This window comes from Amphiura filiformis, chromosome 20, assembly GCF_039555335.1.
Source record: "Amphiura filiformis chromosome 20, Afil_fr2py, whole genome shotgun sequence".
Classification (NCBI taxonomy): Eukaryota; Metazoa; Echinodermata; class Ophiuroidea; order Amphilepidida; family Amphiuridae; genus Amphiura; species Amphiura filiformis.
This window is the reverse complement of record NC_092647.1, coordinates 14,201,106-14,228,562: the sequence shown is the minus strand read 5'-3', so window position 1 is coordinate 14,228,562 and position 27,457 is coordinate 14,201,106. Positions and strand designations below refer to the sequence as shown.

Sequence of the window (27,457 nt, the reverse complement as noted above, 5' to 3'; positions counted from 1 at the left end):
TGGCACTACACAGTTTTGTGATGTCGAGCTAGCGACACGGTAACATATCAACACTCATTTATCACCAATCAACTCAAGTATACAACAGCGGATTCAATTCGCTGCGTTTCACTCACTTGCGTTTGTAGTGACCTGTTCATATATTTTTTGACTCGCTCCAGCAACTATAAGCTGTGTGCTGTTAAAATTGCAATGGAGAAATCTGGTGCAGCCGTGGGGTCCACTTATGTGGACTATCCTACCGATCATTCTACAATGTATTCAAGTATGAGAAGTATAGACTATGTGGGCTCAATGCCACAAAATATCTACCATAGTGGTAAGCACTACGGTGCCTTGGACTTCACCAGCGCTGGAGCGCAAACACAAACAAATTGTTTTACTCATTTAAGCGACTCTCATCATTCAACTCAAAGACTACATGATTTTAGTTCTTCAGGTTGTACTACATTAAATTATATGTATGGTGGTGCTGGGTACCCATACACTTCAGAAGGTAACCACTATGCTCAACATCCAGGGAACTCAGAAAGTCCAGACTATCCATCACAAAGACATGCCAGAGGTAGCCCCACACCATCCTCACATGCACATTATAACGGGAGTTATGCCAGCGAAAGTGCTACTGTTTTGAATGCAAATTCGGCAACAGGGGCAACAACGGGACCAGAGCAACATTCGGGAGATTCGAGACCCGTAAGTAACGGGGACGCAGGGGATCGACACACCGCCTCTTCGCCAGGTAGCGAACACCCAGCTGCTCCTGGGGAAGCAGGACTCTTTAAGTGGATGCGTATCAAACGTAACCCACCAAAAACAGGTAATTATTTTACATATATTTCATCTTATACGAATCATCTTGCAATGTAGAATGTATTAGTCAGCTAATCCATCAACAACCACTTTACGTTTTTACCCCTTAAGCGCACCTCAACAACGGTGCCGCAATCACAATTTACCTATACCTCTTAAAACCCCCGCGCAATATTTGATATTACGACTATTACAATTTCACGAACGCTTAAAACCCACAATTTAAAATACAAGCAGCGCCTGTTTCAGATGCATCATCTTTTAAAACAGTATCTTTGGAGGACACCAAAGGTTAAAAGCATTTACACATATTCTAGCTCCAAGGCAGGTGTATGTAGTAATAGTGATAGCAGAATTTCTCGCCAACCAAATGTCCTAATAGTTCTATATAAATGTCCTTAATTTGCACGTGCTTTATCGCGTTATGTTTAACGTGTTGCAGCACAACATGTAACCACTTTCAATGTTGTCAATAGCTTTAAGGGTTGCATTAAGAATAATGTTAGCTTCGAGGAGTTATTACTAATAGCTTTTTATAACACGTTCTTCCAAATGGAATTGCATGTTGTTTTATAAACTATAACAAATCTGTATGGTATAAAATTACTTATTGTAAATTTGTTTCCATGTAAACAAGTCATTACAAGTTGATCATTTTGAAACTTTAAAATTTGACGAATTTAATGGTATTTGATAGGAGTGTCACGACTGTACAAAATGTGTTTCATTAAAACATTGCCTTTAATAAGATTGACTTTTTTATTATCTTTTTGAGGCATTTTAATGTATTAAAGTATGTCATTATGTTTTTAAAGCTTAACATAATCTAAATGTTGAAATAATCTTCGCTCAATCTCAACATAATTGTATTATTACTAAATTATTTCTCTTATTAAAAATAATCTTACCTTTATCCACATGTTGCTCTACAGAATCAGATATATGACAATTTAAGTTACAATTAACATAAGCACACTCACACGACGAACTCACAACTGCAGCTTAACTCAATTTTAATTTTGCCATTCTGAAACAACCGACACTTTTCTGTAAAAACACTATTGCATGAGAGCCCTGCCATTATGTAAATTTCAATAAAAAGCAAAATACTCTCACGTCACAGAATGTGCATTTCGTTTTTCCTAATTTGATAAAAGCATTGCTCACTTAGACCTATCTGATACAATTTTAGAAATTGGTTTCGCGCAAAAAAATGTATCCAACTGAAAAAAGTACACAATTACTTTCATAGATTATTATTGTGTACGGTTGGCATGGTATGAGTATACAAATGTGATGTAGAGACTACTGGAGCATAACAAAGCATTCTGCTATACACAGTATCAATAATAACCAATGTCACACATATTACACATATTGAAATACAACTGGTTGTAGTATTTTAATATTACAACATAACACATATAACACCAAATTACACTGCTTATGCCTTAATAAAATCTACAATTTCACCGATTGCATTTTAGTGTTACACTTGATGATTTGTAAGTTCCAAAAAATACTGGAATTATAATTTCTACGTTAAGCACAACTGTGATTTTATCACTTTTGGCTATAATTATATATGTAGAGTATGAACGACACGAAACAAAACACAAATAAGACACAATAAAACACATGTTGCACTTATGAAAATCAGTGCAGCAAAATACAATAATACAATAATGTTTGAATAATTGTCAGGTAAAAAGACAGTATTGTGTCAATTGAATATTCATTATTATATATGAAAATTTGTGATGGTTTGAAATTTATACAAAACATTACATGCAAATGTTTCTCTTTTCCAATACCAAGTGCCTGTGTATGCCCGAAAAAGAAAACAGTAACTAATTAAATCAATTAACTAAAATGTCACTGGAGAGTAGGTAGACGTACCAACATTTGGATCTATAAACAAGTATTCCTGCGATTATATTTATGTATAACACATAAGGTTTGATACTAGTATTTTATAGAAAATAATCTATCTATGCCATTTCATAAATGCCAGGTAGATTATGAAAGCAGTTCTTTACTGATGTTGCTCTAAAACAATCTTTTATTTTCAAAATATAACAATAAAATATTAAAAATAAATTAAGAGACGGAACAATCGCTTACAAAGAAATAAATCTTTAAAAATACAACATTTAAATGGTTTATATACATTTTGTCCACTCCAAATCTCTGATTTACACCGGATAGATATTGCTAAGTAGCTCTCAACTACCCCTACTTGAGAAATCCAAGTGTACATCACTTGAAAATAAAAAATGAGAAGAAAAAAAAATTCCCCGAGTGACTGGATGACTCTCTCATTTTAACGGCATCGCTTTTAGTCACCCTGGATGACTCCATAGTAACTCATAAACGTTAGTGTTACGAGTGAACGGTTATAGCAATAATACACTTGCACAAGATACTATATGGTTTGACATGAAAGGGGTTCTGTAATCATCAATGGCCTCATCCCAATGGCATAGTTCAATAACCTCAATTAAACAATCATAGTGAAAAAATTGACCTCAAGTTGCGGAGTATGAGTTTTTGTACCCAAATTGTCAAAGATTGTTTAATGAATGTACAGATGTATTGGGGTTAAAGAATTGTGCCCTGATAGATGAGCATGTTGTGGATGCAAAAACGGAGCTAGGGAGAATCTCTTCATGGTTTTATTAGAGTGCATAGTAAAGATACAACCAACGTCCTATAAAATTAATATCTGTGTGTATCGATACTAATTTGTAATATTTACGAGTGGCGGGGAGATAATGTATTTGAGCTATATGTCTATCATTTAATTGTTAGGGCTGTATTAAGGCTCTTTTTAACATTATATAGATAATGATAGTTATTAAAATGGTTTATGTTAATAAACTGGTAGATTTGAGCATCTCTGATATTTAATAAGCATAGCTACTACCAACTGTTTTGTAAAAATGATATGAAAAATATGGAGTTGACATAATGTTATCTATAACAATGCTTAAGAGAATAAACGGAGTCTATAAGAGGCAACAAATGAGTATTTCGATATACGTAATAAACGGAGCATCGCTTTCTGGAAAACGGACCTTGATGTTGTTGTTGTGTTTAAAGAAACAAAAGTACGGTACATTTTACGTCGACCAATCCGAATAATTACTATACCTCTATGGTGATATCCACATACTTACCAATATGCCACATTCTTGTAAACATACTCTTTTAACAATGAACAATAGAATTGCACTTCAACTTGAAAACACAAATATATTGATACATAGAAATCAAGGTTATTTTATTAGACTGTTCCATTAATTGTAAAGAATAAGGACCAAGGATATAGACGCGTCGTCTGCCAGTGTGTTGTCCACATGGATATGAAAATTGAATGTGGCGAACGAAATATTAATGTTGTTTTAAGTAATTATTACAATTACTATTATTATTATTACAATATCTTACAATTCTGGGCCACCCTATTGACACGGAATCTGTCCAGCCGTAACCAGCTCAGTGATCATGCCTTCTATAATGTTCTACAAAGTTATCAAATAGAGAAAAAAGATGAAGAAAACAAAAATAAAACAGAATGAGTGAATACATACAGGCTGTATCAAAATGTTTGGTACATTTTTGTAGCCATCAAATGTTGGTGGTTATTCCTATTGACAAGCTTCCTTCTTCAAAATAACATTGGATCCTCTGCCCAGAATTGACAGTTTCATGACATTTTATAACATATAAATAAGTTAGCTCCTATGTTGCATTTTGCTGTGATAGTCTTGTCTATAAACACTGGAAACTGATGGGTGTCAATCTTTTTGATACAGACTGTACTAAAGTACATGTGCAAACTATACTGTATATAATGTACATCCCGTTATTAACGGTGCAACCGAATTTTGGAAAACGTACCTTATACACACAAAGCAACAAAAGAACTGCACTTTGCATTACGTACTTTAAAACATTACCTCTATATTGACAACCATACCTAACAGTATGTCAGATTCGTGTAAACATACTCTATAAATAAAGAACAATAGAATTACTTTTTCGTTTGAAAACACACATATATCGATTCATAGAAATCAAGGTTATTTTAATAATTGTTCCATTAATTGTTAAGAATATGCACTAAGAATAGACACATGCGTTCTTCATGAAACTAGAAACCATTTTCATGAGACATTCGTGTGCTTTATGGTACTTTTGCATGTTTTATTTTTGTTTGTGAAATCTGCGCTGAAACATGCACATGTGTTTGATTAAGTTATACGGAGTATTTGAAAAACAAAAACATGCAAAGAATGAAATACCTGATCAAACTATATATCTGTACATAATAAATGAAGCCTTATATTCTGGAAAACTTACCTTGTACAAAGAAACAAAAGAATTGCACAGCACTTAAAAACATCACCTCCGTGTTGTCAACCATATATACCTAATGTTATGTCAAATTCTTGTAAACATACATATATTTTCAAAGAACAGTACAATTGAACTTCAAATTGAAAACACACAAATATATTGATTCGTAGAAATCAAGGTTATTTTAATAGTCGGATCCATTAATTGTAAAAACACGGACCAAGGATAGACACGCACTCTTAATGCGTTGTTCTTATATCATGTATATCATGAAACTACAAGCCACTTTTCATGAAATATGTACTTGTTGGTACTTTTGCATGTTTGTTTTTGCGTGTTTGCTTGCGAATGAAACTTTAATGTACTCCTAGAAGAACTGTTAATTGTTCTGTTGTTACGTTGTTTTTGTTTCGTGGGGCATATGACTGATGTATTTTAAATTGTTGTTTGAATGTCGAATACACAAACCACAAATTCTGAGGCTAACCTATTGTAATGGAACCTGCGTTGAAACCTACACGTGTCTTTGACAAAATTACACCGAATACTAGTATTTGAACAACAAAAACATCTGAAAATTAATTATCTGATCAAACATCCGAAGAATAAATATCTAATCAAAATATATGTACGTACGAAGCATCAGATTCTGAAAAACTTACCTTATACACAAAGAAACATAAGAATTGCACTTTCAAACATTACATCCGTGTTGACAACCATACCCTATAATGGTATATCAAATTCTTGTAAACATACATTTACAAAGAACAGTACAATTGGACTTCAAATTGAAAACACAAAAATATATTGATTCATAGAAATCAAGGTTATTTTAATAGACAGTTCCATTAATTGTAAAAACACAACACAAGGATAGAGATGCAGCCTATCAATGCGTTGTTCTAAGCACTAAACAAGAAACCACTTTTTGTGAAATATTTATGTACTTTTATTGGTACTTTTCAAATGTATATGTTTGTTTGTTTATTCCTGTTATTTATTGACTCCGTATGGAAATAATGACAATTAATTTATTCAAATAATAAAAAGTTTAGAAGCACCATTGTTGCAACTACAAAGTAAATGTATGTGTTTCAGAAGCAGTCAATATAAAACAATATGCGAAGATGTATATTCTCTGTAGTTGTATACACCAATTATAACTTTATCATTAAGGGATCATTTCTGACAAAATATAACGCTTTATAGATTAAGATTCATTGTACCAAAGATACATTATACAATATAGAGTTTTGTTTGAAATGACCATTCATGATTGACCAATAACTATAAGTAGATGCCAGTAGTTTTGACAAGATTGACTTGTTTATACCAGCGGCTGAATTAAGTGCATATATCATCACTGATATGTTATGATTAGCTTATAATAAGGCTCTTGGTTCATGCATGAAAGGAACATAATCAAGCGCATCTTAACAAGCCGGTAACAGAGCCATGATTAAGCGTCTTTATTAAAATACATCTATTATGCAAAATAATTTTATAATTTTTACTATTAAAATATAAATACGCACAAATTATTTTGAAATGTTACAACACAAATTAATACTACGATTAAGCTCACAAAAATAGGTGTTTGGGTGCAAAAGAGCTCTCTTATGCTATAATCAAGCGTGCAAGTGTCAAAAAAGGTCCTTTGTGATATAAGCGAAAGAGGATCCGCACGATAACAGGTTGACGTTTTAACGTTGCAGATTATTATCGGGGTTTATCGGTACCTCGGTTTAGTGGCACAAAGGTGCTCCCTGATGTTGCCGTGACTCGGTTCTTACATGTTAGTCTCCTTATTTTGTTCATACTAAATGCCAAGCTGTTCAAGTATCGTTACGTGGTCGTTTCATTGACCCCTTCTATGCCGATTTCATCAACGCCATTTTCAGACCAACTTATATGCTTAATACCGTTCTAAAAAGCGATACTTTCGGAGTCAAACTAAAGAATTTAGTATTGATTTCAATTTTAGAGTTTGATTAAAATGTTGACATGAAGTGAACATCATCAGGGTTTGCTCATGTCACCATTTCAGCATTTATAATATAAGGTGGTGGTTTACAGGGTTCCTAAAAGCAGCTAGCATATAGCAAGAGCCTTAAGTGTCTCGCCACACCACCGTGCGTAGCCTCCGGCTAAGGATTAGTCTTGGGTATCTGAACATGAACGAACACAAAGAATATCAAATTTACCGTGAACCGGTTTCTAATTCTAACACCTTAGCTGAGAAAATGGTTGGTTACGGGATTTTTATATTACAGTGTCGTGCTATAGGCTTTTGGCGATAAGGTTGCTACCTCAATAGGAGTCAAAATTTTAAGCAAATATATCTGGATAGGTGTATTGTGAGTAGCACATAGCTTAGGTACTGTATCACGTGAGCGCATACCTATGGAATAAAGCTATGACCTCAAGCAGAACACTGTACATGTGTAGTCTTAAAATAGGTACTATACTATATAACACTTTAGGTGAGATAAGAAACAACTTTAAAAAAGTGTATTTTAATCACTTGATAAGATGTTGATAAAGATTATAATAAAGCGAAAAAAGGGAAAATATTTGCTATAATCGTCAAAGCAAAACTATTACTAGGAATGTGGTTGTGTTAAGCTTAATCAGATATTAAGGGGATTGTTAGAAACAAGCAAGAGTTAAGTAGGTATTTTGTACATTGCGTGTGTCTCTATAAGAGCCAATTTGCTCTTCGTTCCATTTGATTTAACAATCCTGCTGTCATCGTATCTCGCAAAAGGGTATTCCCTTGCTATTTCAAGTCTGTTAGATAGTGACATTGCACCGCGTCCTCCTTCTGTGATTGCCGAAACACAGCGACAAGTTAACTCAAATGCATTATTAAGAACTATATCCAAAGATCCATTTGAAGAACCTGTGAACCAATACTAGGCTTGTTTGTACTCATTTGAATGCATTTTACACGTAGATATCAAATATGACCATTAGAAATAAAAATTCTAAAATTTTCAATTTTGTGTCTTTGATTACATGAAATTTGGGTACTGAATGGTTAACCTCCTGGACACTCCTGGTCATCTAACAGCATTTCTGATTGGTTGATAACTTGAAATGCTCATTTTAATTGCCAATTATAACTAGGGTTTAAACTATTTATGGTCAAACTTGAATTTGCAGTTAATCTTATAATACCCTTCTTGATTGGTTCAAAAGTGGACACAATATTCATTTTGACCAATCGGCAGGTAGTTCTCACGGGGTTAAGAAGTAATCCATATCTGTTATCAACCCATATTGCATATGTAAAAATCAACATTTGTTTCTTAGAACTGCTATACATAAATGCACTTTAACTTGTATAGGTTGTATTAATCCATTTGAAATTAAAATTGAGATGGCAAGTTTTCATTGAGCTTTTGGCAAATGAAATTGATATGGTATTGTGTGAATGCTTGTGCAAATATTATCACTGTGTCACGAACTGGGTAAGTAGTATTTTGACAAAACTATATGGAGTGTGACTTGATATAAGATGGTTTGTATTTTATTCATATACTGGTGGAGTATATTGCTTTAGGTGTGTCTAAACAGCAACTTATATTACCGTGTTTAATAATATTGTTATTCAACAGAATTGTCAGCTTTTTTTGATTTGATACAGTTATTAAAGGCTTTTGTCCAGTCGGCTTGGAACTAGTTCAGATGTTTCAACGTAATTTTGTAAAATTTCTGTTAAATTAATAAGAAAGGTCTGTTCAATAAAGCATATTTGAAGACCTGAGCGCAAGAAGACCGTAAGTCCACTTGGCCCCTCAACATGTATACACTCAAGTTGCGTATAGTTTGGTAATGTTTTATACATGTTCAGGGGCCAAAACAAATCTTTCACAACCTTTCATGATGTTTTCACCCTGGAACATGTATTAAACATTATAAAACCCTAAGAAATTATACGTATATTTAGTGTATACATGTTGAGGGGCCAAGTGGACCCATTTAGGAGATGGATTTTGATTATGAGAAAGAAAACACAAAGGGCACATTGAAATATTATGATCAGATGATGAAAGATTAAGAAAAAGAAGATGATGATGTTGGTTATGATCAATGATGATAAAGAAAGGGATCGTTTTGATGACAACGATGATAAAAATGGTGATGGTGGTGCAAAGGGTGATTGCAGATGATAAATGAATATGATGCTAACTATTCCAGTTGAAATCCACACACCCTCTGCGGAAGACATGACCTTAATCTCCCACACAGGGGGTGTGAATTTCAATGGGGTTACCTGAATGGGTGACCCCACTTGAAATCTATACCCCTATGTGGGAGATTAAGGTCATGTCTTCCGCAGAGGGTGTGTGGATTTCAATTGGAATGAAGAGGATTTACTGTATGCCGTTAATGAATGAATGATATAAACAATGATAATGTAAACACAACTATAATGATGATGATGATGATGATGATGATGATGATGATCATCATCATGATGATGATGATGATCATCATGATGATGATCATCATCATCATGATGATGATGATCATCATGATAGAAATAATTTGATGGGTGGTAGTGGTAGAGCAAAGGCCATGAATGAAGAGGATTAAGAGGGTGCGGTTAATGCATGGCATAATAACGATGATATAAATAGCAATATTTCACGACCAATGTAGATTTTCCATTTTCTGGTTGCACAACAATGACAATGGTCTTTGAAATTCGATGATGGTGATAATAAAAATGATGATATAACAATTCCATATCACAGGACCGTTATTATTCGCCTAATATTAAATGACCATCCACCTCATATTTTTTCAACACAATTTGAAACAACGTCGTTTCCCTTATATAGCTTAGAATTTATCAAGTATAAAACTGTTGCTTAAGAGCACATGTCTGGCGTAATTTAGAGGCTTATTAGGCCCGACGTTCTTGCCTGCCTCTGCCCTACAGAGCGTGTTCGCGCCCTGAGCAATGATGTTTTCGCTAAGTGCACTTCCGTCGCGTTGTAAAAATGGACTTGAAATTTGCATATTACACAATTAAGGGACGGTAATGTTTTGAAAATATGATAATGATGCGGGAGATGTAATCCATTACCTGTTGCGGGAGCTGGTTGTGGGAATATAATTATTGTTGAAGCTGAAATATACAGAATATATTTGCAAATTAAGGTTGAATCTTTACGGCATTAACTGCAACTTTGAGCTAGATCTGTCAAGTGACGTACCTATTTTATCGCTGCTAAATGGTTCTTCGGTGCTTTAAGCTACATGATGAATATATTTAATATATATTTAATAGCACCATGACCTTAATGCTGGTGGTGTCTGCCACATGGTGGTACATATACAAATTGTTAGTGTCACAAACATTATGAAATATCTATATATACAAACAAAAGAAACTTAGAACTAAACATATTCACTTATTTATGTAAGTAAATTTCCCTGAGGAACTTAAAGATTTTTTTCTGTCAACCTAAGAAGACGAGCAGATAAATCTAGACTTGGATTTAGAATTAAGCCATTATCTAATCTAGAAGGATACAACCCCACCTGTCGTGAGATCAAACCAGATAGAAATATTTTGAAAGAGCTCAACCAAAATACAATTGTGTCCTTTATGTTAACCAAACCTCGTCACTGTCAACTTGTCAAGCATCAATATATTGTACCCGATTTTACTTCTGAAAGCCCTTGATAAATCTCATAATCTTTAACATGTTAAAGCAGAGCTTATTTTGTGTGTTTGCAATATTAACTATTATGTTTGTATACTGCAGTGTGCGTGGAATACCACATGTGTAGCATTATTTAGTCAGTCTATTCAAAATGGTGTACCTAGCGTTATCAGTTAACTAATAGTTAATGCGTTCTATAGGATGTGCTTTGTGTACTTGCTCCAAAAATGGTGTTAAAATAGGCTTCTTTTGACCGTTTGAAAATGACCTATCACGTCAAGCTTGGCAGCCGTGTGGCTTTTTGTGTTGCGTGTTTTTATTTGTTGTATACACTCGTGCACTGTCCATTTACAGGGGTCACTCGAGGACAGTTTTTTTTTAGTTTAAAAGGGGCAACCACCTCTCAGCTAAGATAACTAGAGTCTGTTTAATGCTTGCTATTCTGTTAAATTATATTCATTTATTGTTGCTTCTGCTTAAATTGATAAGCTTTTCAATCACATATGCTTTAGTTCAAAGCTAAACAGAAGCCAATTTTGATACTTATGAGTGGGTACACTATATGACGAAATGCAAAGTAATATTTATAGCAATGAAATATCGAGTAAATATGACTACCCTACAGCTCAAACAATCAAATCCATTTCAATACGGGAAAAAAGTCTTTCATCATAAATCCTAGTCATATGGGGTATTAAGTGTAACAGTATTGTGCCAATAGTTATAGGTATTCAGTGAGTTCGTGTATACTTGGTTTATGGAGCCAAATACCTGTATCAATGCAGCCTACACACGCAAGAATGCTGACATTGAATAGAACCTTTTTACCTTTTCACTACAGACACACATACACACAGACACTAGTCCTTTATATTTTTGTAATCTACCTATCTAAAAGTGAACTGTATATAGTTATTATGCCGGCCCTGACCATATCACAAATCCATTAAAATCTTTTGAAATATGTGACAATACAAGTCAGAAACCATTTTGAAGCGGTACTTTCAATATGGACACACACAAAAAAGTTGAGTATTGTAGCCCAGAACATGTGTCTGCGCTCAACTAGCGGTACGCTGCAACCTCGGTAAGGACAATCATATTCTGTAGCAATAACGTTTCAATAAATGTAGGAGTCACTCGGTCTGTTTAACCGTAACCTTTTATTTTAAAATCTTGAACTCTATCAGATTCAATATGAAATAGAAATGTGTATTGAAATTGCAACCTTATTATCTTCTTTTAAGTAGCATTGTATGAGTTGCTGAATTGGAAATTTATAGTTTGACCCGAAATTGAGACATTAATAACGGATGATTATTGGTTTTAGTGATTAATTATTAAGGTAGCAATCTCTCATTTTATTGTAATATACATGCTTCTTAATGCACTAGGTGTTGTATTTTGACCCTTAATGGTTTTGTTCACTTAATTGTATTTTTGTCCTACATATCTACGATGAATATAAAAGGCATTAAGTTAAACTTGGCGCATTTAAGTCATATATTATCGTGCATTGCCCTTAGAGTAAGTATTTGGCTAGATAATGCGCACACTTTTGGTCTAAATATATGGAAAATACAATTGCATACCTAAAATACCTGTAATTGTCTTTACCATTGTGGGTAAATCTATATTAATAATATAGATATGCAGAGTGAACCACTTAGTTTATATGGAAAAGTAATAAAAATAAATTTCTTCATTTGAGAGAGTTGCAAAAAGGATTGTAATGGAAATAATCAGAAAAATACCTAAGCAAGAAAGAAACTTCATCAGCAAAAACTTGCAGTATCTAAAGCAGAACTTTTAGTTTATATATAGGAATTTTGACAACTCAATCAATTTCAAAAATTATCGAAGACAATGATTGATTTCTAGACATGTAAATAATTGATGCAATATTTCTTAGGGATAGCAGTACATAAAACCATGAATCTCAATCATACTTAGCTGGCTTTCAATTCGTATATTATGCATGAGCGCAAAGTAAAACCCATCGATTTTCGGATATAATGTGATACACGTACGAGGCAATGGCTACAATATGAGGTTATTCTCCACTGAACCAGTTATAGGAATGTTTGTACTTATTTCAATAAGTATTTCATTATAATTATGTCCATTTTAAACATGTTTTTATGTAAGATTCTATAAAAGTTTTGATATTTTATCTTAAATTTCAGACCTTCGGTTAGCAGACGCGACAGGAACACAGAATAATTACCAAAAAAGCAAAATTATACTTTCTATAATTTGAAAAAAAAACCCAATATATAAACTAGCATTATGGGTCAAATAACCTCGTTCCCAAAGTCGTATTTCAATAACATATATTCAATAACAATAGTTCTAAATTAACCTTATGTTGTGGAATATGAATTTTGGTACCCAATACATCTCAAGGTCATTGTATATGATACAAGCCAGTTAAGGTTAAAGAACTGCGCCGTGATGTATTAGCATGTTTGCATTATGGGTAAAAATGGTCTCGTTTCCAACATCGCTGTTCAATAACCTACATTCAATAACAATAGTTCTAAATTGACCTAATTTTGTGGAATATGAATTTGGGTACCCAATACATCTCAAGGTCATTCTATATGATACAAGCCAGTTAAGGTGAAAGAACTGCGCCGTGGTGTATTTGTTTGCATTTCTAATGTAGTATCATTTAAGAGCAGCTGTGATGTATTTCCAATTGGGTCTTTTGCTGCTGTTGAACCTTAACTAAATTTGATGGCAATTATAAGAAGCCAATAATCATCTGGAGAGTGGATAACGACCGACCGTTAGATGATGTTACTTCTTCGACATCAAGCGGTCCGTGATCTAAATGTAGTGACAAGCGTACATATTATATAAATGCCTGTGTTTGCAGTGACTGTAGCTTCTAGCTGCATCGATGTATTGCTCATATAATTGTGTGTCTCTTACAATCAAAGATAATGTGCTGCTGATTGTTCAATTGGGGGATCACGCAAAAATATATGTTTCTGTTTATTTGTGTTTTTTTTATATTATTGTGTCCCTCAAAATAAATGGGTAATAATTTTGGGTCAACTATATGATTAGAGTATTAATTACGTTTTTAACTTGTGGTTATGATATCTCTTAAGTTGAAAGTCAATACATAATTTTGAGCTCATACAACAATAGCAAATAATGAATTAATTATTTTGAGATATTTTATTTTATTATTTCACTTGCTTTGTTGAATTAATGATACCTTAAGATAGATATACATTTTTTTGAACCAGTTTTGCCAAAGGTAAATAGATCAGACTTATAAATACCATTTTGTGTGTGATTATTTTCCTGCATATAATATTTGATTTACGAATGCCCTTATCAAAATTGCCAAACGATCATGGCGGGAAAATAACATCGGGTAAATAATAATATTGTGAGTCACTCTCGTGTATCTAACCACCGTGCAATAGCTTCGGCAATCAAAAGGCAATTCCGCAGAGCAGCGTATAAAGGCGGGTATCACCACCTATAATATCGAATTTGTCATCAATTGCATGTGATGCGCAAATTCAGTTTCAACTAGCTTGTCTTATATATATTATCTCATCGCGCACTACCTATACACACGTACGGCCATTTCACTAGGGATTCATAGACCTGAATATCGTAGTATCTCTACATAAGTGGGCCCAAGTGACTTTGAAATTTAGCGGGATTGCTAGCTCGATTATATCCGGAAATCCTAGTGTGTAAGGTATACGGCAATAGTTAAGATACACGTAATGGTTTAGGGCATTGATTCGCAGCCAGACAACGTCTGCTCTGAGTCGTATATGTACTCATTGGTAATTCTGATTGCGTACTATGTACTTGTGTTCTCTTTACTTGTACAAACAGATTTTGATACCATGCAGTCATGTGCATATTTTTTATAGCCGACTGATTAACCGTGTGATTTTGGCGATTTTGTCTTGCATTAACCAAAAAATGGTTAATCCAATTTACAAATACTTTTTGACAAAAAATGTGTCAAAGCCCAATTCTAAACATACAGTTTTACGCTTTTGTAATATTAATTCATTAAAAATATTCGTAACAAATTTATGAATACTTCACTACTCAATATGACATTAGAAACACGTTGAAAAGTGATTCAAGAATGCTTTTGTATCCTTATAAAAGGTGCCTTTACCCCCATGAATGTGTATCATATTACATTAGCCCGATTTCAATAGAGTCCGCCATTGTTGTTGCTATATAGTGTTTGCCACTTTGCAACACTCTGTCAGATAACTAGCTCGGGTCAATAGCAGCACACGTAGTAGGAGCAGAACCTTTTCGCTTTGATTTCCGCGCCTTTTATCAATTTCCTGTACTTTTGACATTTTCTTCACATTTCAAGCCCTTTTTTTGAGTTGGAATTTCCTTCTAGTTTGGGGAAGGGTTTATTTCCATCACTATGCGTAATGCGTCGATTTATGGGTAGCAATCAACAAGCAGTTAAGGCATCTTATTCTCCGTCATGTTGAGTATTAGCTTAGAGGAAGCTACGCGCGGGTGCTTTCTTCCATTCTCTAGTTCAATTGCAGATATACCTGCACTAACAGACGAATCAAGAACACTCTCACTCTTCAATGCATTGTTCAATAACCTACATTAAACAACGTGAGGTTTACAATTTGACCTTATGTTATGCTGTATGAGTTTTGGTACCCAATTCCCCAAGGTCATTTCATTTTTGTACATACATTATTGGAATTGCGGAACTCTGTACGGGGGATTGGCATATGTAAGAATCTTTAGGTCGGACTCCATGACAATTCGATCTTTTTTTATACCTTTTCAGGTACCCAGGGTATATAATTTGATCAACGATCGTCTGAATTCTATTTGATGGGTTTGTCTAAATTACTGCTCGATTTTTGTTAACTAGTGTTAACGTCTCGCTTGAAATAACAACACATGTTATTTACTCTTTCAACAACAAGAATAAATTTGTCGCGATCCCAAACCAAATTTGGCATAAAAAGTCGCCAGTCAAATTTGACAACAAAGTCATTACTTATTGCGTTATTTTCATTGATAATTGAAATTATTCATACAATCATACAATTTACAGGCCTGTAGCTTATTTAACATTGCTGTAATTGATTAATGACTTTGAAATTCAATTTAAAAACATTTGTTTACGCCTGAAAACAGTGATTCTTTCACTTTTTATATTTCACTGCAACATCAATTTCTTCCTGCCAAATTGATAAGTCAAGATCCTAATATTGACATTTGATAGAACGTTATTTTAAATTTTTTACAGAAAATTATCCGCGTAAAAATACAATATATCAAACCTGATCTAAATGATAAAAGATGCCACAAAATATCAAATGCTCATTAATTTCATCTGAGATCAATGATTAAGAGCCTTGATTATCAAGAGTATACACTAAAACTCTTCAAATAATTAAACAAACAAACAAACAACAAAACAAACAAACAAACAAACTTTGAAACTAAAACGTAAAAGGTCATCATTATTATAACCAAAACGGCAGTAAACAAAATCAAGGTTATGCAATTTTGAATGTGGCTTGTTTATTACTTACATGTAGTTACGTACGCTAAGAGTTCCTATAACAAACATAATCGTCTTTCTTGCTTAAGCAAGAACCCCTAGATATTTTTCTTAGATAAAACAAAACCTCTTTACTTAATCATTATAATGATGACATGGGTTAATAGAATAAGCTATTGGAAGCTATTATAAAGTCCTTTTCAGAACCAAATCATTATCATCAATCATTAATATAACAAAACATGTGACCATAGTAATATAGGAAGAAGCTATAATGTAGGACACCACAGTTTACATATTTCATATACTTTATTAAATTTAGTGATAAAATATGAATAATAAAATCAATTGGAATAAAACCCCCACACCTGTTTTTCACTGCGACCATTACCCCTTTTTACATTGCAGTATTCAAAAGCACATAAAGCACAAAAGACACCGACGGGTATTGTCAATGACAGATGTTACACACGGTAAAGACTGTACATGTAAGCAGAATTAATCTACGTGTTCTATTTCTGTGCTTACTTATTATGTTTCTTATAAGGCAGAAAAAAACATGGACTCAATCTGAAGCACTATGTTGACAATTTGAAGCATTAAAATGGAGCTACTGTTAATTGTAATGGAAGTCGTTCGAGTCAATTGGTAGAAATTAGCGAGCGGATTCGTATGTGTGCGTTGTGGATGGGTATATCCATGGTGTAGTTACGATTTAACAGGTTGTTGGTAGTGAGTCAACTATATTGTCTTAAAACAATCTTGTTATATATCTACATTAAGATTACATATGGGGATAATGGGTATCTATAAAGCTGTGCGAATAACTTAGATATATATAATTGTAAATATACATAACTTACCAAACGTGGTTTGTTGTCAAGAGTATTGAATTGGATACATTTAATTGTGTTTCGTAATCTCTGTTTAGCTTTGTTTTCGTTTAACTTGTAACGCATTCTAATACCTGTTACTTCTGGTGTTAGGCATTCAAACTGTTATAACACCATTACGCAGCTTTGGTATAATGCAACTAAGGTCATTGATACGAAAATGACACAGCAATGATCAATTAACATTATACCTAATCAATCATAAATTCATAATGTGTAAAACTCAAAGGATATTGTCTGCCAATTACCAACAAATATACCATACATTACTGTATAGTTTTCATGTGATGTGTCGAAACAGGTAATGACAGCAGTTGAATCTTTGTTTCTATGATAATGAAATATGAAGGTTTTGGTAAATTTCACTTTGATGCACAAGCAGCATGTGAATAATTAAATATTCATATATCAATACAAATAAATCTTATTAAGATAACACAGGCAATGATGATATTATGATGCTTTATTTTCATGTTCATGTAGATGTCTGGTAGTGGCATGCAAGAGTATACTCCAAAAAAGTAAAAAGTCTTGTCGTTCATGTAGACAATAAATAGTGTTAGAAGTGTTTTAGATGGGCATTGATTCAACGTATTAAATTATTCTTTATTTTCATTAAAATGTTTCCATACAAAAGCTACTTCATGTGTCTGTACACTTTCAAGTGCATATTACTTGTGCAAACGCTTCGAAAGAGCAACTGTCCTTGAAAAAATACACATGGTAACAAAGCCTGGAACATAATGCAAGAATACCAATAAACAAATTCTCTCGTCATGTTCTTTGCAACTACCACACATTTTGTTACTGAACGTGATCAACAAAACTTGTTTTGTCAGAGGCATTTGAGAATCTGCAGTTCTGGTTTCTGTGTAATTTTCAAAAGAACAGGTGCATTGGTTGGCAGAATAACATTGTCTATTAAATAGTGTATCTGAGAGAATTATCATGATTATTGTATTGTAAAGACATTTCAGATTTGATAATTAAGCTACAAGTCTTGTATTTTACAGTGCTTTGTATTCTTTCTTTACAGCTGGCATGAGTTTAAATAAAATGTCTCTTTTTTGCTCAATATTTAATTAAATTCAGTGTTTAGAATTACAAATTGAGATTGCAAACATTCCTAGTAGTGCTGTTACTAAAATATGAGGACAGTGGCTTGGCTGATTAATTTGGAGTACTAAGTAAATGATCTGTTCGATGATAACATTGTAAAAACAGTCATTTGAATAGCAATGTTTTATCGTTGGATGAGCACACACGCTTATATATAACAAAGTTTCTATTGTCGAAAAGGTCATTTCAAGTTACTTTTTGTTTGAACCTTAATCCATAAAGAAGGAATACAAATGATATTAATCGGTTTTTAGTTTGGTGCCCAGTTGTTGTTAATACTTTCATACAATAAACTTTGCAATAACACACATTATTTTAAATTCGCAACTTTTTGACCTTGGATTTAAATTCGAATTATCCTTTCAAATACAATGAGGCAAATTGCTACTTATTTTTTTGTTTTGGGTACTGATTGTTAAGAGCGGATAAAAACTGTGTGGTTTATGATATTATGAGGAGAATGTGGTTGTTTTAAAAAGTGAAAGGCCGTTGCCATAGGTGAAAGTGACCATTAAGTGTGATCCTGTCCTGCAGACAACTTAGGAAGGGTCAAGTTCGGCCAACCGGGATCCTTTTACATATATAAACAAACGTGAACTTTATTTAACTCTGCCCTGTCAGTTTTAGAAGCTTCAATCTATATTAGTGGTTTTCTAGTATTTTTATGATTTTTCATAATCCACAAATGAATAGGCGACCTGACTCATGACATTTTGTGCATATTGTTAGCCATTATTGAATAGTACATTCGTTTAGTCTTCCTTGCGTTTTTGTACTTTTGTCATTCCTGTTAAATTATATAGATAATGTGGCGACAATATAATGTCTAATATGAGATAGAACATATCGTCCCGTTCATTAACTTTTTGTTATCTCATACACTCTGCCCAAAAGTCATGTACCAGCTAAATGATCTAACAACTAGTATATTCTATAGTTTTGCAACATGATCTTTGTTTCATTTGTGTAAGATCAATGCATTTTGGTAATGGCAATTTTCTACCTTACACTAGTCATGACTAGATGTCTAAGTTATTGAAATTATATGTATAGTTATTAATCAAAAATCCTACTGTGCAACAGGAGATCATATTGTAAAATTCCATTTTAAATTGATCCTTGGGATGGTTTGTTTACCATGTTTACCAACTACGACATAAATTTGGGTCGCCACAAACGTTACAAATCTTATTTACCAATCATGCTATAAATTATACTTAGCCTTTAAAAGGTTATTAACAAATAATGTTATAAGAAAGTCAACGCATATTTTGTATCTTTCAAAACAGGTTTAGTAACAACGTTATTAACGTCCTTGTATCGTCCCAAAGAATGACCCAAAAGAGCAAAGTAGGTCCATATCCACCATGTCCACCTGACGTTTAATTGATTCCAAGTGCTTCATTGATATTTGCCTCTATGTCAGAATCATTAAAGCACGGAGGCTGTTTAATATATTCAATATCATGACATGACTTTGTTTTACATTGCGCATCAGTTTCATTGAGCCCACGGCCTGCAATAATAATCCCATACACCCTGGTAAATTACTCGGCGCTAGTATCGACACCAACTCCCTTCCGTTGTATCCAAATACCCCGGGTGTATTTGCTTCTTCTTATATATCAACTAACTCTGGTTAGCCACGTAATAAGCCTTATTGGTGAAATCATTTTGCCCCGAATCTGTCGGTTAGCTCGCTTACTAATTTCACGCCATCCACAAAAAATACTGCCTTTAGGAGGAGGGTGCATATATTTCCTCACTTATGATGTATACTTATGAATTTATACAATCATTTTCACTCGCGTGGCAGTTTTATCATAGCCCTTACAGCGTCATTTTTGTCTAACTCTATTGTTGCCATTGATGATACGCGATGACAACTTTATCATAAGTTTAGTGTAAGCCTTGCTCACAGTAATATTAAGCTCTCAATGACGATGATCAGGCTGAATGCTTTTATCTAAACGACAACGCATCATAGTCTATTGCGAGATAAAAACGTACTGTTCTAAGAGTAAGAATTATTACAAAATCATCCAGGTATTGCGATTGACAATATGTTTAGCAGTCTGTAAACTTAAGAAAAGTACATGTGTTAGAACCATATCCATTTTAGAACTATTAATCATAATTATGAGAGTAATCTATATCCATTTCCCTATGTATCTCCTTTCATTCTACATTGAGTAACATAAATGATCAAAATGTTAACCCTCCCAATGTGAATGTACATGGTGCGCAACTTGTTCCGAAAGGCAACACATGAATAGCTCTCATTACTTTCTGACTATAGATTCGAGACTTACACACTCCTGCGATTTTAATAAGTACAAACATGCTTGACAATGATTATGTTGTTCTTTAGATACCGCTTGTCATATTGGCAGTATTAACAATCCAGAAAACATTGGTTTGACGTAACTTACACAAAAATAACACCCGTAACGCGGGAATAATGACTGAGCGTTTCATCTGATCGAATTGCCATTCACCGTCGTATTAGGTGTTGTACTATTTACCTTGTGTGATAAAGATACAGATGTGCTTGGTAAACCAAGTTGAAATACCAGGCGTATGTGATAATAAGTTACTACAATCACTTCTGTCTCCGTAGTTTATTGCTGAAATTTGCTATTTCTTAACTGATATACTAGCTTCTTAGACAATATTTCATTGGGTTATTACAGCAATTTGTTTCATGAGTTCACTATTGCAGGTTCGTAAATGGCAGTTTTTTATGGAGCCACACTCGATAGCTGTAAATGGGCTGTTCCATTTAAAATACACACTACCCTTGTGGAAGATTTAGCTAAAGTCTTCCACAGAGGGAGTATAAGTTTTGAATAGAATAGACAATTGGGTAACTTTCATTTGAAATACTCACTCCAGTTGTGGAAGATATAAGTAAAGCCATAATACAGGGGGAGTATGGGTTTCAGAAAGATTAACTCTGACCAATTACATTTGAAAAACATACTCCCTCTGTGGGAGATATTTTCAAAATCTTCCTCAGGGGTAGTGTGGATTTCAAATGGAATAACCCAATACATTATGATAGACATTTATAGATGTAATCCTGGTCAAGCTTTTCAAGATGGCCACGTTTAAGTCATTTTTAATGATCAGTATAGTAAGCCTCATTTCATCTATGATTCTAAGAATATAATGTAAATCTGACGCGTCATCTGGCATTCGTCATATCGTGGGATGGATCCATTATGATATATTACTTGAACTGGGTCATTTTCTGACCTTCTTTTGTAGCAGTTCTATTGATGATAATGATTAGTGAAATTAAGCCGTATATAAAATATTAATTATAAAAAGGTTGACTATGATACTGATATTTAAAAAAAATAACACAAACGCGCAACAGCATCAAAGAATAAAATAAATGTTGCTGTTTTTGTTACTGTACCTCTACAGGGTGATTTAAAATGAACTGTACCCAAATTCAAAAATAAAAATAAAATACTTCCCGACATTTAAATAATTTGTGTTTGAAAGCTGTAACAGGATAGTATATTTCCTATTATTGGTGAAAAAAATCATGTCTTTACCTCAAATGGTCGTGAAGAAAAGTACATTTTTATAAAACACACCAATTTTGTTACTGCGGTAGAGAACACGGATAAACTTCGTTCCATGTGTTGGTCTAAAATGGGATGATAAATTGAAAATGCGATATCTTCTAACTAAAACCACTTATTATCAAAATTCAAAATTTTTACTACAGAACACTTATCACTGCTTTCTATGATAGTTTTTTGATATGTACAATCTCCGCAAAAATATATAAAAAATGGGTTAAGCTGGGTACAGTTCATTTTAAATCACCCTGTACGTCCTTCTGTGTGATTTCCTCCTAGTCCTACAAAAATAATATTATAGTATGCACAACAACAACAACAACAACAACAACAACAACAACAACAACAGCAACTACAGCAACTACAACTACTACACCAGCAACATAAACAGCAACTACAACAGCAACAGCAACGATATCAGCAGCAATAACAATAAGAACACCACCACTACTACCACCACCACCACCACCCACCAACAACAACAACAACAACAACAACAACAATAATAATAACAACAACAACAACAACAACAACAACAACAACAACAACAACAACAACAACATGATGATAATAATAAAAATAGTAATGATAGTAACAATGATAATAATACAAGAAACTTTCCAAATTGTCAAAATTTTATTGTGTTGTGTATACGTCGTACATGATATGCGACAGAGCAAAAAATGTATGTGAAGGTCGTCTTACCGGCACCAGGAACGCCATGTAAAATACGTATGCCAACAGGTACTAAATAATGTGGTTGCAATGGGCTATTCATTTAAAATCCACACTACCCCTGTGGAAGATTTTGAAATATCTTCCACAGAGATATAATTTCAAATGGAATGAACACATAGCAGCTCCATTTGAAACTCACTCTCCCTCAATGGAAGATTCAGGTTGAATCTTTCTCAGAGGGTGTATGAAATTCAAATGGAGCCGAGGTGCCTAAAGTGTTCATTCCATTTGAAATTCATACTCCCCCTGCGGGAGATATTTCCAAAATCTTCCACAGAGGTAGTGTGGATTTTAAATGGAATAGCCCATTGCAAAGCGCGTAGCAGCAGGTGCTTTAGTAATGTGATTTGTTAATAATAATAATAATAATCATAATAACAACAACAACACTAATAATAATAATAATAATAATAATAATAATAATAATAATAATAATAATAATAATAACACTAATACTAATAATAATAATAATAACAACAACAACAACAACAACAACAACAACAATAATAATAATAATAATAATAATAATAATAATAATAATAATGAAGTACTTGTCACCGTTAGCCAGTAAATTAAATTTCTCAATAGAGTCGAATTTTATTACTTTGTATAATAATATTTTCCAATATATTCCATTTAATAATTTTTTACTTTATATTCAATATCGATATTAACATTTATACCAGCTTCAAATTCGATTAAGTCATTCATAAAGTTACACAAATTAAACATTGACGGCAATCTATACTTATGTCCAATCACACTTTCCAATAGAATTCGTTGAACAAAGAACGAACGGTTTTATGCCACCTTATACACTGATACCAATCCTCTCTTATGTACATTAAATTTTCTTATTTTACAAGCAAACAGTTCAAGTCGTTTGACTTCATGCCCTGTTACGATAATAGAGCATGAAAATCAGACAATATCTAATAAAATAGGGGTTTCCAATCATGAAATAATTGTCGTCGAAAAACCGGATATTTGAAAAGTAAACAGTTTTGATGAAGATCGTGATTCTTCTTTATATCCCGATGAGGGGTCCGTGATCAAAATCAATAGCCTATATTCAGTTTCACACACTATGCACACTATTTATGTCAGATAAATTTTCTTGCCTTAAATTAGATTAAAATTGATCAAATTTGAACAGAAAAGTCGTGAAAAACACGAAGAAGCCCGCAAATATTTGCCAAGAAATGACTGTTATTGTGGGTTTCAATCAGCCGTGCACTTAGGTCATACGCGACACACAAACTAAAATAGTGAAGATTCGAGTTTGGAAATCAGTCAGAGACTAATAACAGAAAACTGCTTTACACCTAAACCCAGATCAAAATATGCGTAGTGCAATACTGTTTCTCAAGCTTACATTGTATTTTAAAACATATTAAATGACATATGCAATCATGGATGAAATGTGTATATGATTATATCATGTATATTGTACTAATATTTGATGTTATTATATATATATAAGTGTTAGTGCATGAATCGTACCCAACTGTTTAATAACCATATTCTGTATTTTATTTGTTTCTTTATTACAGGTAAATCTACCGGGGAGTTTCTGGCAAGTCAAACCTCATCGGCTAACAACAATGGCAGAACCAATTTCACCAACAAACAGTTAACCGAACTGGAAAAAGAATTTCATTTCAATAAGTATTTGACACGCGCACGTCGAGTAGAAATCGCATCCATGTTGGGCCTTAATGAAACACAGGTGAAGATATGGTTTCAAAACAGAAGAATGAAGGAGAAAAAGAAGATGAAAGAATGCATTCCACCACCAATTTCTGGACTTTCTTCACATCCTTTATCGGCTCTGTCTGCTAGTGGTATGACTGAAGCGGATTTGAAAGCGGTATATTGTAGCCATAATGGAACATCGGGTAGCTAGGACGTTTTTTTTTTGATACAATATCAAACCCATGCCTACGGGTTTTTATCCACACCATGAACTCATGGAACAGCCAAATAATCTAACAACCCACCTTAATTTTATGTGCAAGCTTTGAAGAGAGAAAAAAGAAACCCAACCGCCGTATATGGCTCCAGTAGTTCCAACCAACGTGATAAAACAACCACAGACATGCCAATCAGATTGCCTTTTTCCTATTCACACCAGGGCACAGCTAAAAAGCCAAGTTGGTTCCTTTTTACATAAGGTTGTTCATACCAGCGGATACCTCGTACCATACAAGTCAAAGCGTTGCGCGTGGGACCTTTGGGGCCAGCCTAAGGGAATCAAAGACTAGTTCTTCTGTGCTGATCAAACGCCATGATGGCAACTTGATTTGAAAGCCCGCAACAACTGGTGTGCCAACGACAAAGACTCGAGAAAATGCGCTCCTCACGCGCTCTTTATGTTTCTCAACAACTTTCTCTTTTTCAAAAAATGTGCCTATATTCAATGTACACCTGCTCGTACGCCAGGATGAAGGAACTTGTAAAGGCAAAGACCTGTGAAATTACACAAGATTGCAACTTTTTTGTCATCGTGGTATTGGTTTAGCTTGGCAGCTTTGTCTTTCACGGATTTGTGAGAGGATTTGATGTTTTAACTGTGCATGCTTACTCTAAGCCAAATCTAAGATCGTGATCTAGGGTTCTATTGTTCACCCCATATAATATTACATGCCTCAAGTGTAGACGGCGGGATTTGCTAGAATTTAGATACACTTAAGTACAAATATGTCCCAGATATCATTTCGAATCACAATCTGTATAAATTATTCTTATCATAAAAAAAATGTTTCATGTTAGGTACAGTGTGCGATCATTCCTCGTATGTTGTATTTCATGTTTCTGGAACAAACACAAAACAAAATCCATTTTTTTTAATTATGACCGTCTTAAGTTTGGGTTATATTTTATGTATTTAGGGTGTTTATACTTTTGTTGTATAGATTGTACCCATAAAAACCTACTGATTTGCCTTGACCGGGTGACAATAGCTACTTGTCATGTGAAAGAACATAGTGTGTTATTATGCCTTTTGAATCGGATAGACAAGTTTTATCATAGATGACGTGCTATTGACGCCCCTATAAAATGCCCTCCAACTACGGCAATGTATAGCTTCTAATGCGCCGAAAAACTGCCGGGTCTCTACGCAGGCACATTTTGCCCAAGTTTGGTATAATACAATAAAAAAAACGAGGTCTATATCTTTTGAGTCTATAGAAACTCCAGGGTTGTGCATGTTGAATACAACATTGTTCCGATTGCGACTCATATTTCGGATAAGACTAATCTGGTTTCATTCTGTGATACATGAACAATAGACTAACATCTTTTTACGAGTTGAAAATCGCTTCAAAGTCCTAAACAAGTGGCGTCGCTGCATTCAGAAGCTACCGACTTTTTAATGTGGCTTTGTTAGACATTATAACTTACTGTAAAATAAACCTCTGCAAACATTGACACAAAGGCGACCCATGTTGTATAAAGATGTAACAACATTTTTATTGTAACTTATAAAGCGCATTTTGATTATGAACATGTTTATTTTAGTAACTTTCTTTTATGAAAATACAATCAAAAATTGAAAATGATACTGTAAGAAACAGGTCAAACATTAGGAAGATCAAGTGCTTGGTATTAAAAGAGACAAAAATGACAAAATTTACTGAATATGATGAATAGAATATTAAAGCATAAATGCATATGAGAGTGTGATGATATTCAACCACATTTGAGTTAAAGTGTCGAAAATCAGTAACTATCCGCATATGTGCATATTTAAATATGGAGGTAATTTAGTTTTATCCAATGCATGCAACATTGGTGCCATTGTGTTTCTCATTCATTTTTATTTCCCCTGTGTATTTCATTTTTTCCGTGGTGCAATATTAGGGTCGTTTTATCACACCGCGTCGCTAGCTCCGTATTATCATGGTACACATTTGACGCATGCAATAGCTTGCTCATATTTGAGATTAATTAAAACGTCACGGTATCACAAAGCTACCTTTTTTTGGTTACTTTTTTTTTTATAGCGCTTTAAAGCAAACGGGATGTAACTTGGTGTTGCCTGCATGGTTGTTAGTTTCCAAACCTCCACGATCTTCTAGGATATTGAGTTTAATATCCACCTATTGACACAATGACACTGAACAAGTACTACCAGTACCATCGAAGCTAAAGATTAGTTTTAATTTTGTCAATTCATCTGGTACCAAAAAATGGTTTGATTACATTTTTGAACAAATGTTTTGAAATGTGGTTGAATATTCTAAATATTTACCGTATATCTTGCTTTTCTAACATATTGTAAGCTACATTTATACCTGGTCAGCATAATAACACCCAAACTGTGTAAAGCTTATTTGCATGCCAATACTTTAATAACAGTTTTGAGTTAATGTGAAATCAGCTGAAAGATTTGCTAAGAAAGAATGTTTATAAGTACTGTAACGGTATTGGCGTAATGTATTGCATACAGTTGACGATAGAGGTAGCAAATACTAGTAATCGATCTGAACACCAGAATTACAATACATGCACCTGGGTATGATGAGCTGATATGCGTGGAATGTTGCACAGGTGTGACAAGTTATGCTAAGGATACACTTATGCAAGATGCAGCACTGACAGCTTCTGTAAACAGTCCACGACAGTGCTAAGAAATGGCCAAGAGGCTCAAAGTACGCCTATTAGAAGGTTGATTGTTAAGATTGGATCTTGGATATTCAAGGT

General features: G+C 33.8%; 1 protein-coding gene across 1 annotated transcript; it reads left to right on the top strand.

Annotated features, from left to right (window-relative positions):
• LOC140142701 (uncharacterized) lies at positions 1-26,993 on the top strand. The gene is made up of 2 exons (XM_072164696.1): positions 1-820; positions 24,304-26,993. The coding sequence occupies exons 1-2, from the start codon at positions 193-195 to the stop codon at positions 24,654-24,656; spliced, it is 981 nt and encodes a 326-aa protein (XP_072020797.1). The 5' UTR covers positions 1-192; the 3' UTR covers positions 24,657-26,993.
• Positions 26,994-27,457: the final 464 nt, after the last annotated feature.